The sequence below is a fragment of the Lytechinus variegatus genome, chromosome 2 (assembly GCF_018143015.1).
Source record: "Lytechinus variegatus isolate NC3 chromosome 2, Lvar_3.0, whole genome shotgun sequence".
Lineage (NCBI taxonomy): Eukaryota > Metazoa > Echinodermata > Echinoidea > Temnopleuroida > Toxopneustidae > Lytechinus > Lytechinus variegatus.
This window is the reverse complement of record NC_054741.1, coordinates 45,866,081-45,883,993: the sequence shown is the minus strand read 5'-3', so window position 1 is coordinate 45,883,993 and position 17,913 is coordinate 45,866,081. Positions and strand designations below refer to the sequence as shown.

The following is a 17,913-nucleotide window of genomic DNA, read 5'->3' as shown; positions in this document are numbered from 1 at the left end:
TATTTTATTTGTGATGTTATACAAGCAGCTGCCCTACATTATGTGAGTGCATAACTTTCAATTTTTTAATGGTTCATGACGACACATTTTGTTCTTTCAGAAATGGGTGTGAAATATTTTGTCTATTGAAAATAATACTAAAGCGGGCCTGACTAAAGGTACATTAAAGTTAAAACCCATTTTCAATTTTTGCAAAACTGACATTTCATTGATTTTGAAAATTAATTGTGATGTGAAACTGCTTGCAAGTGATGTCAAATAAATAAATAAATAAAATTCTAATAACTTTTTAAATCTTTGATGTATTCCTCAATCCTTCACCAATATTTATCCCTTTTTGTTTCTATTTTCAAGGCAAAGTATTGTCTGTTTATGAAATAAATGAATAAAAATAATTTTTATGATAAACCAATCAAAAAAGTACTTCAAAAATATATGACTGGTTATATCATAAAATATTTATCGATGACTGGTCGTCACAGGACATACTGACTGGTTGGGCAAAATTAGTTGCTTTGTTTGGTAAAGTCATATTGCTAAAAAATGCTAAGATGAATAGTTGGGCAAGATAATAGTAACAAACAATAAATGCTTAGTCGTGTTATCTGTATCTGTATGCACTCAACCAATTGTTTAAATCAGATCCATTTCTTATCAGATTTAGAAGTAAATTGTACATGTAACTGTTGAAATAAGCTTTCCAGTGAGGTGTGTTTCAAAGAATGGGATAAAGTAGGTCTTGAAATCATAACAGTGTGAGTTAAATCATATATTATACTGTGCGGAATAGAATCCACGGTTCCATATTAACCACCTGGTATTTTTTTCAATTCAATTCATATATATATAATATTCCAATTAAAAACATACAAATACACAAAAATAGTGGTACCAGTTGGAACATAAACAACACAAACTGACAGATTATCTAAAATAACCACAAGACATAAAATTAGAAAGAGTAAATTTGAATAAAAGCAGAAACAAAGCACTAGGACAGGAGAAATAGAAAGAAAAGTTTCCTGTTAACATAAATTAATTCAGCATTAATCAGGTAAGCAACTGATTTTGAAATAGCCATTGTACTTTTTTACTGTAAAGTAAAAGGTTGTTAAAAATTTTAGAGACATAATCTTATACATTTTTATTTCTAAAGTACATTTTTGTATCACCAATTTACATTATCTCATGCCTTAAATTTACAACAAAGACGATATGAATAATTTATGATTCAATAACAAACTATAGTTCTAATTGAATATTTCTGCTTTAACTTAAGTAAATTAATTGCTTACTCACAAATCCATGTGATCAAGAATTGCATTTAATTACTGATGGTAATGGTGATAGTTACGTACACTGTCATCATGTACAAGTAAACAAGAGTCGGCAGACTTCATTTTATAAAATTCCAACAGACTTACGATACCTTTGTTTTTCCAAGAAAGTGTCTAAATGCTTCTTCAGCATGACTATCCATCATATACAAGATAAATTACATCAGAATAGTTCCAAAATATAATCTCTTCTCGAATCAGAAATATATTCTAAATTGATAAATCCAAGTAATATTCCTCAGGGTATAATTCATATTTCCCTATATACATGTACGGTACGGCTAGATGAATGAGAGTGTAATTTCCTGTATATGGTACAAGAACTGATCAGAGTGAAATGCATCATAAAAACAAAACCCATTTCTCTCGGGTAAAACCAATTTCCTTCGCAACAGAGGGGGGAGAAGCTACATGTGTAAGAACAATGTCTATGAGATGCAGCAATATCACAATGATGATCATTTTAAATTATTTTGATAAAATAATTGTACTAAATTTAAACATAACTTCAGCATCTGTCATTTTATTTTGAGCAAGACAAGAGATTCCATAAAGCTTCAAACATGTTGCATTTTATAGTCATATCTGCAATATTATAAAGATACCCACCGTAAAATGCACAGACCCATCATAAGTAATTCATGCGCTAGGCAGTGTAAATTAATATCGTAAATTGCATTTTTTCAGAGCCCTCAAATTGTCAATACTGAAAAGGTACTCCATGCACGAACGACCTTACTTTGCATTGATACCAATGCTGCACAGTTAATATCAATAATGGACCCATTGTGTTTGCTCTGGCATGCTTTAGTGACTGGGTGTGTTGCCTAGCACCAACAAGCTTTAAGCTTTAATATAAACTAAGGCTCATGAGGTTGATGTGGTAACAAAGGCTATACAGTAAGCTACCCTTGATAAAATCAAGGCATCAACTTGTTTTGAGTAATTGATATATTCCAATTTTTCAAAAAATTTTATGTTTGTATACTCAATATGGTCTAGCCATATACATGTACATAGTAAACCTATGAATGAGGCTGTCCTCACTACGTTTTTAAAAATAGTTTACTGGAAACCAGTCTAACACGTAGTGAGAACGGTCGAAGCGGTCTTGGAAGCGATCTTCCAAACCAGTTGTGAAAACCACCTCACGATGCAGTTTTCACGATCGCTTTGCCCCATTAAACTAGTTTTAGCGTAAGTGAGGACACAACCGTTCTTCGGGAAGCGATCTTCGCACATTTTGAGCGTGCTACTCCATAAGACAGGAGTAGAATGCCTATGCTGTGGTGACACGTTTCACGTGTCACCACACTGAGAACATTTCCATAGCAACAAGAGCGCTTTACATCAAGTGATTTAGAAAACCACTTTCATGTGATCAAATGGGAACGCTAGCAAAGCGATCTTCCAAACTGGTTTCCTGAATCGGTTTCCAGTAAACTGGTTTTAGAAAGCGTAATGAGAACGGCCTCAATGAGTTGGGGTTCAATATCAATCTACTTTCCTAACCAAATTAACAAACTCGAACTCATTATCCAACAAGAATATGCACCCTCAGGTTTAAATTACACATCTTCAAGTGAAAAGTAAAGCAGAGTCTGATGAAGCAATGATCCAAAAGACCAAAACCTACGCTAAGTACTGGTAATGCTTTACTTTTAATGTTTACTTGAAATACTGTTACTCAGCAATCCATTTCCCGAAATATGTTTCACTGGGTGAACTCCCATTAAACTAAATCAAGGCGATCATTGCAGCTTCAAACACACATCGTCCGCCATATGATGCAATTAAGATCCATTCAAACTCACATCATTGAAATTATTAAATTCTACCTCATCTATATCAATTGTAAGTGTATGTCTTATGATATTTTTAGCAAATTTGTAAATGATTACCAGCTGCCCATCCGGCATTCTCTGACTCCCATAACGGCTTTCTGACTTAGGGAAACAAAATCACAAGTGTTATGTACTGGGATTTTTTCAGGCATTAAGGAGATGGTCCGGGCTGAAAGTATTTATAGCTTGATAAATAGAGTAGAATTCACTGAGCAAAATGCCGAAAATTTCATCAAAATCAGATAACAAATAACAAAGTTATTGAAATTTAAAATTTAGTAATATTTTGTAAAAAGAGTCATCATGGATATTAATAAAGTGGGCTGATGATGTCACATCTCCACTTGTTCTTTTGTATTTTATTATATGAAATTAAGTTTATTCTAATTTTTTCCTCCAAGAACTAGAACAATTGGATTGACAACTGATTTAGTGCATTAGATATTTATTGCTGCAACATATTTCATTATAAGGGAGACATATTATTCACACAAGTATGAAATGACGAAAATATGATTTTATGTAATAACATAAGAAAACGGAAAGTGGAGATGTGACATCATCAGTCCACCTAATGAATATTCAGACAATTGTTTTCACAAAATATTGCTTATAACTTTAAACTTCAATAACTTTATTATTTGTTATCCGATTTTGATGAAATTTTCGACATTTTGCTCAGTGAATTCTACTCTATGTATTAAGATGTAAATATTTTAAGCCCGGACCATCCCCTTAAATTGGAGCAAAGAAAATTATATATCTGGTACCATGGCTCTTCTTAATTTCATGATTTCCAAATCTTCTGTTTTCAAACCTTGTTTTCATTGGCATCCTCAAGCAAAACAGACATTAGTTGCTATTGACATGCTATGTGATGCACAAATTAAAAGATATTTGATTACCTCATCAGCAAGCACTCCACAGATCTTGTTGATAAAGAATAGAAAGCACAATGACTCTACAAGAGCTTAAATAAATAAAAACTCCACCAGTTTGAGATTAAATGTTAACCTCCTTCGGTTGTCAGTACAGAACTACAGATTGTCTGTCCTGCAATTCAATTCTTTTCTTTCAGTGATGTCTTTGTGTTTAAGGGTATTGTTAAAAGGCTTAGGAGATACTTGAAAAATCAAGCTTCAAACAAATATTCACCAAAAATGAGATGTACATATGTACATGTAAATGTAATATACATTGTACTAGAGAATACATGTAGATTTTGTAGCAGTGAACGGTGGCAATACTTTGCATTGTGAATGTACATGTACAACTAGAACAAGTGAAAGTTGAATTGTTCATGAGCCTGCTTTAATTTAAAGAAGTGAATCAGATTTTCATAAAAAATATAAAAAAATAATACAATCACTAGAATTAATACCAATAATAATAATATGAATAATAAAGGACGTGGTGGAGTGTCTTGCAGATAATTTTTTTAATAATGAACATTAATATTATAAACAATTAAAAATCATTCATATACGTAGGTCAAATATTTTTCATATTTACATGACATAAAATTCATGTCAAGGGTTAACTGTTATATCATCAAAGGTCATGTAGAGGTCATGACTGCATACATGTATGCACGAGTCAAAAATTTTAGAATGCTCAAAATCTTTTTTTGACTGGAGTACTGTACATTTCAGGTCATTGTAAGCATTTCAAAAATTTCCAAACTTTATTATAGGCTAGCTCCTCAGAATGTCTGTTGACCCCTTATTTTTATTTCATATTCAGATAGAGTATTTTTTATTTGACTCTTACTGTGTAAATATTAGTCAATTTTTGCCCAATTTTCGATATATTGTAGCTGAGGTCATAGGCCTACTCTTTCTGAATTATTGCCTCAATTGGTAAGGCGTCAGACTTATGTGTACATCTCAAGAGGTCATAGGTGCACTAGTTCAGGACTTCAGGTCATAAGCATTTCAAAAATTTCTGAACTTTATTATAGCTCCTCAGTCCAAGGGTGATTTTTTTTCTTTTCACCTTTTTGCACATGATCTTTTATGACCATTACAAGGTATAAAATGAAAATATTGCACAACAAAAGAGATTAAAAAACCTTTTTTCATAAAACATGTATCATACTTGTATACACAAACTTTTCACATAACTTTCTCATTTCTCATTTTCCCCGAGTATTCAACACATTCGTTTCGCAATAAAAGTTCAGTTTTCATCATGATGATCATATTAATCTGGATAAACATGGTGATCATAAATTATGATCATGAGAATCAGAGACAGATCACCTAATTCATCCTCATGACAAATTAAAATTCCTTTCCTTTTCTCATATATGTCTAAAAAGCAACAATTTTAAATATTCAAAAAGTATTTTTGAAGTCCATTCAATCAGAAAGTTGGTTTGAATTTAATGATTGAAGAAAAAATCAAACAAAAATGACACTAAAATGTTATAAAATATTAATTTTGAAGGCATTTTCATTTTTTTTCCTTAATTTTTACAAAACAGTGAGATGACAAACAGGCACATACATGTACAAGTAGGCCTACTTATATTATTATGCAAGTGAGGGAGTCGGCATGATGTCACACACTTTCTGTTACATCTAAGATTTGTTCCCTTTTTTTCTATTTCATAAGAGGGCCTCTACTGACGCACAATATCTTGGAATAGAAAATGAATATTTCATGTACTGAAATTGGTGTGCACTGTGATGTATTGGTTTTTTGTTCTCTCCTTTGCATACCACATTAGTATTTTAAAGTGGTACAAGTACTAGTAATACATGTATGCATAAGTTTATGAGTACATGTAGCTCAGTAGAATAATATAAGTAGAGATACAAATGTACATGTAGAATAGGCAAAACTAAGCTTAAGTTTGAAATACTGCTTAAAATATCTGTATCTAATTTTTTCTAATTTCTTTTTAAATGTTGGGTGCCTTTGCCCCTTAACCTACAGTAAATGGGGAGGTCCATCCTAACAAAAAGTCTTTTTAATACAAAGTATCAAACAAGCACTATGATAAAATATAATCACAATGGGATGTAAATAAAACAAGTTGTGACATTTTCAAATTTATCTTATGTTTCTCAATGCAGTTTAAATTAGGAAAATTGCACACAAAATGGCAAACTACACATGTACTAAAGTTAGCGATCAAAAGATCTGCCTGTGGCAGCTCACCCATTTTTTTGCATGTTTTTGGTCGCTAACTTCAGTCCATATCAAAATTACTTGGGATTCGCCGCAATTTTGATATGGACTTAAATCAAGCGAACAAAAGGGTAAGCTGCCGCAGCCACAGGCAGATCTTTTGATCACTAACTTTAACAGTTAGAATTTGCGCATGCGCCTATCGGTACCAGTTTGCCATTTTGAATGGGAGAGAACGGACACTATTTATCCTTTTTTTCAGGGTCAAGCTCCTGAATTACTACTTATTGATGATAGGGAGTCTGTGAACAAACATCAATAGCATTGAGGTGGGTGCATGATTTCATTTTTTAGTAATTTCGGGGTGTTTTAAGGTATTAATGTGGTACCCCTGCCTCAAGAAAATCCAATCGTATAGTCAAGCTCTGGGCACCCAGGCACTCATCTGGATAACCCTTCATGTAGTACAGACAACAACACACTATATGTACAAATAAATCTAGTAGTCGTACAATGGGTGATTTAATCAAGTTCAGTGTTGACCTTTTGCACAATTTTTACACCATTATAAAACCAAACATAAAATGAAGATGGTCCCAAAAAGTCACTCACTGGTTGTTGTTATGTCAATAATGTGATCTTGATCAGTTTTACAAACTCTGAATAAGTTTTGGAGCGGGAAGCAATCCAAATTTCAACACCAACACCAAGGCCAACACCAGGGGGCATATTCTGAAAATTGTCTCAAGAGAAATATTCTTGTATCTTCAGAGTTAAAATAAAATCTGTATTCTGAAAATTCTTGTATCTTTTCTTGTAAATTTTTTTGAAACTTTCGCTGAGCGCATATGATGTCAGAGCTAGAATTATGCGTAAATTAAAAACGGCGCATAAATATTTATGTGCGCAAGATAACATATCGAGATAACAGGCATTCTGAAAACTCTCTTACTTTTGCGTTCTGTTAACTTCCTTGGAAAATACAAGAAAATTTACAAGAGGTAGGGGGCTATTGTAACTTAATGTTGCATGCGATATTTGTCCGTCTGCAAAATTCTTGCTGCATCCCGCAAGAACATCATGTTCTACAAAAGGAGACACTCCAAAGACATTATAACAACGGATTGGTAGACTTTTCAGCAATTAAAAACCTGTATTCGAGATGATGAATCTTTCCAGAGAAAACACATGTCTTTGACTTTGAGAAGAGCCACAAGTAATTTTAGCACAGAAGCGCACAAGCATAAGCGTCGGGGGCGCGATGAAGTTACGCCTCATATCAACAATGGCTCAAATTATTTTTCAGAAGAGACGCTTCTATTGGTTGACCTAAGCATATAAAGAATTTATTCTGATTGATTTATGATAAAAAATTGGGCATGTCACTGTCAGAGATAAAATAGGGCACGTCCTTACAGAGATAAGACACTTTTCAGAATTTGAGACAATTTTAGCGAGCTGTTATCTTACTGAGTTGCAAGAAAAGTTACAAGAATATTTAAGACAATTTTCAGAATACCACCCAGACTTTAAATTGCCCGATGTCCTGCGAGTCAAGAGAAACACCTTTTATTGTTGAACCCAATATTTTTTTTACCCGACTTCACAATTGAATATCTAAAAAACATTTGCAGAACTTGAACACTTAAAATATGTTCATATTCTGGTCAGGTTAACTCTTGAGCACCACCAACTCAATTGTATCATAAGCCAAGGACACGGACAATGCAAGGTCTGTATTTCTTGGACTAGGGAGAATTGAGAATAAAGTCTTTATTACATGTACAGTACCGTATATGAAATTTCTGTAACTTTTACTTTTAGGCCCTACATGTAAGTAATTTTTTTATTTATTTTTTAGGACTTGAGGATTATTTTAATGTATTTTTATGACAAATTAGTCAGTAATTTTTATTATTTTTTAGGACTCTAGGATTATTTTTATGACAAATTAGTCAGGACTCAAGTCAAGACAAGAGCTTTAATTTTAAACTTTGTTGTCCTACCCAAAAAGGACTGAAGAAAAAAATAATTGACTAGGCCTAATTGACTTAAGCTTAATTATGTTAAATGTTTGATGTGATATTAATTTCCGAATGGTAAATGAATGATGACTACCGTACGGTACATGTATCTTGACCATGACCCAATATCAAACTGACAATGACAGTAGATAAAAATGTGAACATCATCACATGTCATGGGCATGTTGACAAAAATTTGTTGCTCGCACCGTCGCAGCAGCTCAAATCCTTACCTGCTTCTCTTTCAGGTTCTCCCCGGGGGCCAAGGCGGCCAAACGCGTCTTGTTCTTTGGATCAGCACTGCCCGGTCCATGTCTTTTCGAACTTGGTTTTATCCGATTTGCCGTCGTTTTACTTGGTTCTGTATCAGCCATGACTGCTATCTAAAGAATGTTATCCTGTCAAGAACGACACTCTCTCCAAAATGTTCAATATTTATCCTTCACATGCATTACAAAGTTTACAGAAAACAATTTAGGAAGACGTTAAAAGAATTTATCGCGTAACTTCTGCGCCATGTTGAAATCGATTGTGTACAATCTCCAACGAGACCGAAATTTGCATAATAAAAAGTAAATAGACTCGTCGATTGAATCAATAGGTAAAAGTTGATACATTTAAAAACACATCATTAATGTAGTAATTATAATAAAATCAATTTTGATTTTTACCTGACTTTCAATAATATCAATAATCTTCAAATAATCCAAATAAATGGATTAAAGTGAAAAATATAAGGGAATTAATTTATCTAAAAATTGTATTACCCTATTTTAAAGTGAATTCGTCCAAACTCACGTATTGACGTTATCACTTCAATGCTGTTTATTGATTGATTGACCAAAAGTTTTTTAAGATCGGGGCGGCGACAGTAAAAAGTTGCTTGTTAAGCCCAAGGTCTCAAGAAGAAGCCTGTAATAATCGCTTTGGGTATGAATATAGTGAGAAAAATATATGTACTTCACAACAAAGAATGACATCCGTTCGTTATTCTTTTTTTCCTCTCTCAGGCTCACAGTTTGGCATATAAATGCTTCTTGCATTCCCCGCAATACGGTATCTTAATTCTCTATTTTCTTCGATGGTCATGTTTACGTTTTTGTTCACGGTTTTAGAAAATAGCAGGGAATTCAGCCCCCCCCCCCCCCGTTTCGCGGCCCCTGTAATACTCACCCACTCAAGATTCTTTATATTGGTCAATTTACACATACAAAAAAATTGGTTAATTTCCAAACACTAATGGCTTTAACAATAATGAATACACAAAGATGAAAAGTACGATATATCACAACAATATTTGAAAACTATACATGAACAAAAAAATATGAACTTTCTGCAGGGGTGGCGATCCTGGGGGGGTGGGGGAGGGGGCAAAGTCGAGTACCCCAAGACGCTTTCTTCAAAATGGCCGCCTACGAATACTTTGGACGAAATTGTCCAGCATTTTGAAGCACTGAAAGAGTGCCGGGGCGCAAGAAAAATGTCCCCCCCCCCCCGCCACGAACGTGTACTGTGTTTTTTTTTACATGAGGAGAATCCGTTTAAGGTGGTACCAAGTGCCCTTTCACGTATAAACTAAGTGAAAAATATTACCCCGCCAAAAATGCCCCCTCTCGAACGTGTTCTGCCCTTTTCACCTGAGAATGACTCGTTTTATGTGTAAGCTAACTTGTGCCATTTCTCGTATCAGTGCAAATCTTTAACAAAAATACCCCCTCACAGACACGTTCTGTGCATGGACGTGGAAAGCGGGTGTGCTGGGGGCCTGGGGGTTCTGAAACACCCCAAGATATTTCCAGGGGGGTGTGCTGCGTGTATTATTTTCAATAGGCAGCACCCCTGGAATTCTGGTTGGTACGTGTGTCACATAAGAGAAATGTATGGAAAATGATCAACATCTTGTGTTCAAACCCTTTTTATTGGCTTTTCAAATTTCAGGGCGCCAAAACGACCTTCATTTTGTAGTGAAGCCTTTTTTTACTTCTCAGATTTACATAGACGGACCCAGAGGGCCCAAGAGGCGCGGAATTCCCTATTGGCGAAGCAAAAAAAAGGGGGAGGAATTAAAAAGAAAAAGAAGCATTTTTATTGGTGAGTAATGTATACCTCAATAATTTCCTCTATAATAATAAGCAATTCTACAACAAACTTCTTAAAATCCCCTTTTCGTGACATCACGATTTGCGCTCTCATTAATTTGTTAAAAATACGTGATTAACCCATGCGTCCTATTCATAATTACAAATGTACTTAAAATATCCAGTTTTCAGGAATTAATATAAAAAAATGTCGGGCTGTAATAAAATAAATATAAAAAAAAATAATATTTTCACGAATTTCTAATAATTAAATTGTCCTTTTTTTCAGAATGGAATATCTCGCACTTAGGAAGAGGAATAGAAGAAATTCATCATATTCATATGATGACAAAATGTCCTTAGAATGTCCAGGTCCTAGGTCAATATAAAATATCAGCTTGCTCTTCGCGCTCACATCATTTATCAAAAGCGATCCATAATATCCACTTCATAGTTTTCCTAAACATTGCTTGAATTAGTGCTTAAATTGACCCTTTTTCAGATAGGAATATCAAATATTTTCAGCTTGCGCTTCGCGATCACATTATTGATTTTCATGCAGATACTAGATATAGATCTTAAACACACGCATGCATTTTTATTGAGATACACAGCTTATTCTTTAGTTAAAACATGTTTAATTTATCCAGTTTCAGACTAAAATTTCCTGCTCGCGCTTCGCGCTCAAATTATTGATTTAGGATACCCAATTACCCATTCTTTTCATGATTTACAAAATATGAATAGAGTGACCCGTTTTTAGGTCTAAATCTCTTTTTTTTTTGCTCACGCTTCGCACTCGCATTGTTTAGTTTATATGTTCATCATGCCCATGATTACAAAATATACTTAGAATTTCCATCTTTTAGGTTGGAATTTTAAAAAAATATCAGCTCGCGCTTCGCGTTCACAATATTTGATTATTGAATATGTATCGCTCTATATGGCTAACTACAAACAGTCTTCAACAGGTCCCTTTTCGATCAGTTATATAATCATTTTGTTCAGGATAACAAACATTGCCCAGAATGTTCGATTTCCAGGACAAGATACATAAAATTTCTGAAAAAGTAGCTAGCGCTTCGCGCTCGCACTATTTAAATATGGCTTATGAGATTATTATGTTTTATAAGAATCAAGCAAAGAAGTGACTGTTACAAAGAAACAAACAAAAATCATCTTTGAGTGGCCGATGAGGAAAATATGGGTGATTTTTTTCGCCCCCGCCCCCCTTATTTGCGAAAGCTGGATCCACCCCTGAATTTAGGCCTTCTTCAGCACCCCCAGCCAAAAAATCGTTCCAAGGAACCACGTTCTGTGCCCCTTTCACCTGAGAAGGACCCGTTTAATGTTTTAACGAGTGCCCCTTTGGGGAACCGCCCCCACCCCACCTAAAATTTAGGGGGGGGGGGACACGTCCCCCGCTTCCGCCGCCTATGTCTGCATGGCATCTGTATCTTATATGTAAATGTATATATAAACATATTAATAATAAACTTAGAATTGTTATGCATTGTGGATAAATTAGCCCAAATTAGATTTTCCACAATGTCCTTAGTTTTCATAATGAAAACAAGTTGTTGAATCATTTGCAAAGGGTATTGCATTTCGTTTACAAAGGTGTTAAGAAAAATTATATTTTCTTCCTTTTCACCCGACAATGCTGACTGTGTGGGCATTTTCATTATTTTTTTTTTTTTTGGGGGGGGGTTCTTTTCAATTATATTACAAGTCCCAAGGGCGGATCCAGGATTTTTCAAGGGGGGGCATTTTGTAGAGGAAAATTTTGACAACCTAAAAAAAAATCTTCACTACAAAATTGAGGTCAATTGTTGAAGGAAAAAATTGACAAGCCAAAAAAAAAGGCCCCAAAATTGCCTATGCACGACACATTCCACTAAAAATATTATTTGTTTTTGTGCTCTCAAAAGTAGATCCGCCACTGACATGTCCCTTTCAAAACATATCTTTAACTTTATTCAATTTTATGGGCGATCCTCTGTATGTCATGCATGGCTCATTTGGAAGCTAGGGGTGGTTCCATAGCATCGACTGCCTATTCCTTAAATTGCATGCTCTTTATAAAAATTCAATTGATTCACTTACTGAAGAATGTATAGCAGAGAAAATGTACCCGCAGACGATCATGGTTATGCTTTCGAATTCATAAATTTGCATGCTGTTTTTCTAAATTCTAGGACTTGTTTGATAATCATTTTTCGCGAAAATACATTCAAGTGACAAATAATTAAATACAATGAAAAATAACCGAGGCGATCATGGCTATCGCGAAATTAAATGGTCATAGCATGAAATTAATTGATTTAAATGTGAAATTTAGCGGGAAAACCATATTCTATTTCAGTTGATGTATTTTCCATGACGGAATTTCCTGTTGCCATTGCAACCATCCCGTCTAATCAGTGAATTGCCGATTTGTCTACTGCCAACTCGTCCACATCACATTGCATTTGAGTAAATCCGTTCCGAGCAGGGAGGGGGGGGGGGTGAAAGCTATGCATTGACCTCAACATTCAAAATTTTGGGAATATATACCGCCACACGGGGTGTATAACATGATACTACCACCTTTCAGTTAAAGGCCTATAACGATTTTTTTCGATGTTTATATAGGTGTTGGATTGATTTGTTGTGATGTAAAGAAATGAATTACAGTTAATAACAAGATGCGAGCGAGTGAAGATGACGAGCAGATTTTCAGTAATCGGGGAAAAAGGTGTTCAAAAACATCTTTCAAGTGGTGTGTAAGTATAGGTCACGGGCTATGTATACGTATGTGTATGTTCATTACTATCTTTTTGCAGGTTTATCACAATTTTTTCTATGGCTATATTGTAATGGATCTGTTGGGATATAAAGTCGTGAATTACAGTAAATATCAAAATGCGAGCGAGCGAATTTTCAATTGTCAGAAATTCAGAATGATGACCAAAATCATGAAAAACGTCTTTCAAGAGGTGTGTAATTATGGGAGAAATGCAGCGAGTGAGTGTAGTGAGCGAGCCTTGAAATAGTCGCTTCAGTCGTTTGAAATGATGTGTATACATTACAGAGGATGATAAAGGTAAATTATCAATGAATTAAACTTTAGAAGAAAAGGAGAATGAAATAGAGCAAATAAGTATTTAAACAGTCCATATTTTATTCATTGAAAACTCATTTGCTCATTGGCTAAAGGTAAAATAAGAATGAAAAATAGGGATCATGATTATCGGGATTACTGGTGTTTATATATGAACTATATCATATAAACTACATAAAGCGTGGAAATAGCACAAGGATGCACATTAAAAGAAAAAAAAATGCATTAAGGAAAGCTTTTGAATAATCCTTAAGAATATCGGGAGATGATGCAACATTAATATTTTTGAAAAAAAATCGTATTTGAAATATCTATTAGATTGTTCAAGAATAAATGTGATTTAAAATCTCCTATGATATATGGATGAAGTTATAAAGTTCAGGAATATTGCTGTTTTCACTTGCCTCAGTGTTTCATTAACTGCATTGATGTGATCAATATGTCATCAGTAACATATCGTACACAACTTAAAGTTTAGTGTATGGCTATATTTTTTGCCCCCTCCCCATTTCCACAAGCGAGAATTTTTGCATTTTTAGAATGAAAATTTTGGCAAATGTAAGCACATTGACTACGTTATTTAAAATTTGAATTATGTATCTTGTTTTCACCGTAAAAGACCACAATGTGATATGGTGATTCCCATTTCCAAACAGTGAGAGGGACCCGTACCCCCTGGGATTTCTGCCCATTCATTCTGTGGCCCTTTTTGACCACCTGTCATCTTTCCTTTCCTAGGTGTCCTGCCCATCTCAAATTTACTTCTTTAATCTTTTCCATGATATCATTGGTTTATGTTTGTCTTCGAATGTCTGTGTTTCTTACTTCCTCGCATCAATGTAATCCTATACCACAATTACTGAGGCAACAGCGACATTGATTGACAATACATTTTGCAGCTTTATACTAGCTATCTCATATCCCATGTTTGAGATCCAGAGGCGGCGGAAGGGAGTTGATAACCCTTTTTGCTTGTCCAAAAATTTGGTGATCCCTCCCTGAAATCCATCATGCGTCCCCCCCTAAAATTATAGGTTGATAACCCCTTTTTTTTGGCTTGTCAAAATTTTGGTGGTCCCCCCTGAAATTTTTTGCTTCCGCCGCCAATGTTGAGATCTTCTTCCATTCCCCCTATTTTTTTTAGTTTTGATTGAGCAGAATAACAATTGTATGGATATTTAGAAAATAAAAATAAAAAATATGAGAGTATATGCATCTTATCACAAAAAAAAATAAATTAAATTGTTATTAATTTTGAAGATACTGATTAGGAATACAGTTTGAATGTGACCCTGGTATATTGTATGGCACATTTGTTAAATGGTTAATAATTTATGAAACTTGCCTTCCGTTGAAAAATCAAAAGCAATCTAGTTTAATAAATATCTGTGATAAGAGTATAAAAAAAGAAAAAAAAAATCAGAATCATCCTTAACGTTTTAAATATTTTATGAATAATTTTTTAAATGAAATAAAAAAAGAAATACCTTTTTTCTAACTTTCAAAGTATTTAAGGGAAAACCAATGAAACATGGAAACTAATTATTCATTATATCATCAAAAGACACTCTAAAAGTCGTGCTAAAAATATTCAAACTTAAAATTAAATACAAACTTATTCAGTATTCTGATATATTTGAAGCTTATGATAATAATCATTTTGTAAATTTTGGTCAAAATCTTGCCAATATTATCAACTGAAATGGTTCTAAATATTGATTTGATTGTACTGCAACGGGCCCCAGGGGCCCGTTGCAGAAAGAGTTGCAATCAAACGCAACTCTAAAAATCATGCGTAACTTGATTTTCAACCAATCAACAGCGCGCATTTTTGACTTGCGGTTGATTTTTTGTCTTGCGTTTAAACGCAACTCTTTCTGCAACGGGCCCAATTTTAGACAAACTTCTGTTTTACTGTACTAGTGCAATCATATTCAAATTAATGGAAAATTATATTTTGAAAGCAAATAATTTTGTCTTAATCTAAAAATTTACATCTTTCATGTCTTGTAGTTTCTGCCCTCCCCCCAAAAATCAAATCTTGCATTCTCAATCATTTTCTCAGTTATGCTACATACTTTCTATTTATTTTTTTGTTACCAACATATTCTTATTTTACTTAATGACACTTCTGACTGTTCATCTGGCTCATATTCCTGGGTTAGGGGGATATTTGTAGTTACATTGTATCTAATCCTCCTTCGGGACAAAGTTAATGACAACGGACTAAGCTAGGTTTGCTTCAAATCTACGGTACTGTATATTTTCATACCTCTGAACTAAGTGGTGTAATGAGCTAAAAATTTTGAGGAGGCCAGACATAAAGGGCAAGGTATCTGACCAGCTGTGAGCGAGTGATAATTTGGACTTTTTAAATACACCCCCCCACTTTGTAATAGATTTTGACATGATTTTTCAGGAAATGAGACCATATTTCACCCTTATCCCTTTCCTTTTCTTGATTGTGGACATTTTGGATGGTCCACGCCCCATCTTTATGATGTGTATAATATGCCGGTGTCTCAAATGAATAAATAAGGTACTAAATGTTCACATTTATTTTGTTCTTTGTAACATATTGCTGTACACTATGGCCCGTATTCTGAAGTCGGGTTTAATTTAAACTCAGGTTTAAAGTTGTGGTTTAAGTATGGAAAGCCAAAAGTATCAACATTTTTATTAAGTTGTATGTTTCTTATGTTTACTGTGCTCTTTCCTGATTCATCGATGGTGAAGGCAATCATTTATTTATACTTCCTACACAATTATAAATGATTTGAGAGCCGAATGAGCTGAAGTATGATGTCTCTATTGTTAGTGATTATGTAACAATTGGCTGTCCATACTTAAACCACAACTTTAAACCCGAGTTTAAGTTAAACCCGACTTCAGAATACGGGCCTATGTATATAGTTTGAGTCTCGTTTTTTCATCTTTATCTGTTTGTACTGGGCTGATATATCTTTGTGGTTATTTTCATGCATATTTTACATTAAAAAATTACCTCAAAACATTTCTGTTCAATTCTTTCTAATTTCTTTTAATTTTAATTTCCTAAAAAGCGCATTGAGCACTCTACAGAGTTGATTTGGCACGATATAAGTCTTAATTATTATTATTATTGTATTTTTACAGAGGGCCCCAATACGTGCAATAAATAAATAAATAAATAAATCACGTGATATAGCAAGTCATTCGTCATCAGTTCATGACCCCCCCCCCCAAAAAAAAAATGGCGGTAGTGTTTGTACATTTTATTTGTAATGAAGACATCAAAAGCTGTTAAAAAGTAATCTCTGTAGGCTATTACTATGTATTAGACCTGGAGTAATGTATTTGTGTGAATTGAAAATCAGTAACATGCATCCAAAGGAAGTATACTACTGGTTTAAACACACCATTTACTGCTATCATCTAGACAGAAATTATTCATGAAATGGGTCGACCCTTACGAAGCAGTATGACCTTATGCAGATGTTTATTTATGTAATATTTAGTATATTTCAAGTACAAACATTGTGATTCAATTTATGTTCCTTGAGATGTAATGGTTAAAACTTTGATCACTGGTGTTTCTGTATCTTTGATGGATGTAAGATTATATCAAGATATAATTATCATGATTTCACGATGTACTAGTAACTTAATAAAATACTTGTGATTTATGCTTACTACTCTGTATCGTGTTTCAATTTAGATGAAGGACAGGGAGAGATATGATTAGCAAACATAGACAAAGTACAATAAAAACTAACTGAATGCTGTACTAAACAGAATAAATTACAAATTTTATTTTCAACACGGCTGTCACATCATTTGAAAATCAACACAATTAGAACACTTAGTAAATCCATCTGTTAAGGAAATTATAATCCGAAAAAATATGCATACCAATTTCACAATGTATTTAAATCAAGATGCAATTGACAGAAACTTATCTGTACAAGTACATTTTGATATGGATATGGGATGTAAAATGAACTAGCTTGCTTATCTTAAGAGTAGCCAAGTCTCCAGGGGGAGGAGGGTGTTTCACAAAGATGGAAGTATGAATTAGAGTCGCACTAAAATGCCCAATTGCATAGGGTATAAAAGGCATGCCCGCATTGGTCAGAACATGCCAAGAGGACTCGCACTACTGCGTATTGATCAATAAGATATATGCATCAACATTTAAGTGCAACTATACGTCATACTTAAATCTTTGTGAAACACCCCCCAGGTATATGAAATCCTTTACTCATACAATGTGAGCGAACCTCTAAAATCAACAATACATTCCTATGAGCAAAGGTTCAATGATTGCCATGTCATCGTATCAACGAGAAGCGTACTGCATGCACCTTTAACCAGTTCATCTCATTGGCTTTGCATAGGAACCAACAGGCTCCG

At 34.1% G+C, this 17,913-nt stretch overlaps 1 protein-coding gene across 1 annotated transcript in view; it reads right to left on the bottom strand.

The window, feature by feature from the left end:
• Window positions 1-8,875, bottom strand: part of LOC121408153 (dynein heavy chain 5, axonemal-like) — a 77,762-nt gene extending 68,887 nt beyond the window's left edge. Inside the window, exon 1 of the mRNA XM_041599497.1 lies at window positions 8,574-8,875. Coding sequence (XP_041455431.1) covers window positions 8,574-8,714 — 141 coding nt within the window. The 5' untranslated portion in view covers window positions 8,715-8,875. The remainder of the gene's footprint in view (window positions 1-8,573) is intronic.
• Between the last annotated feature and the right edge of the window lie 9,038 nt (window positions 8,876-17,913).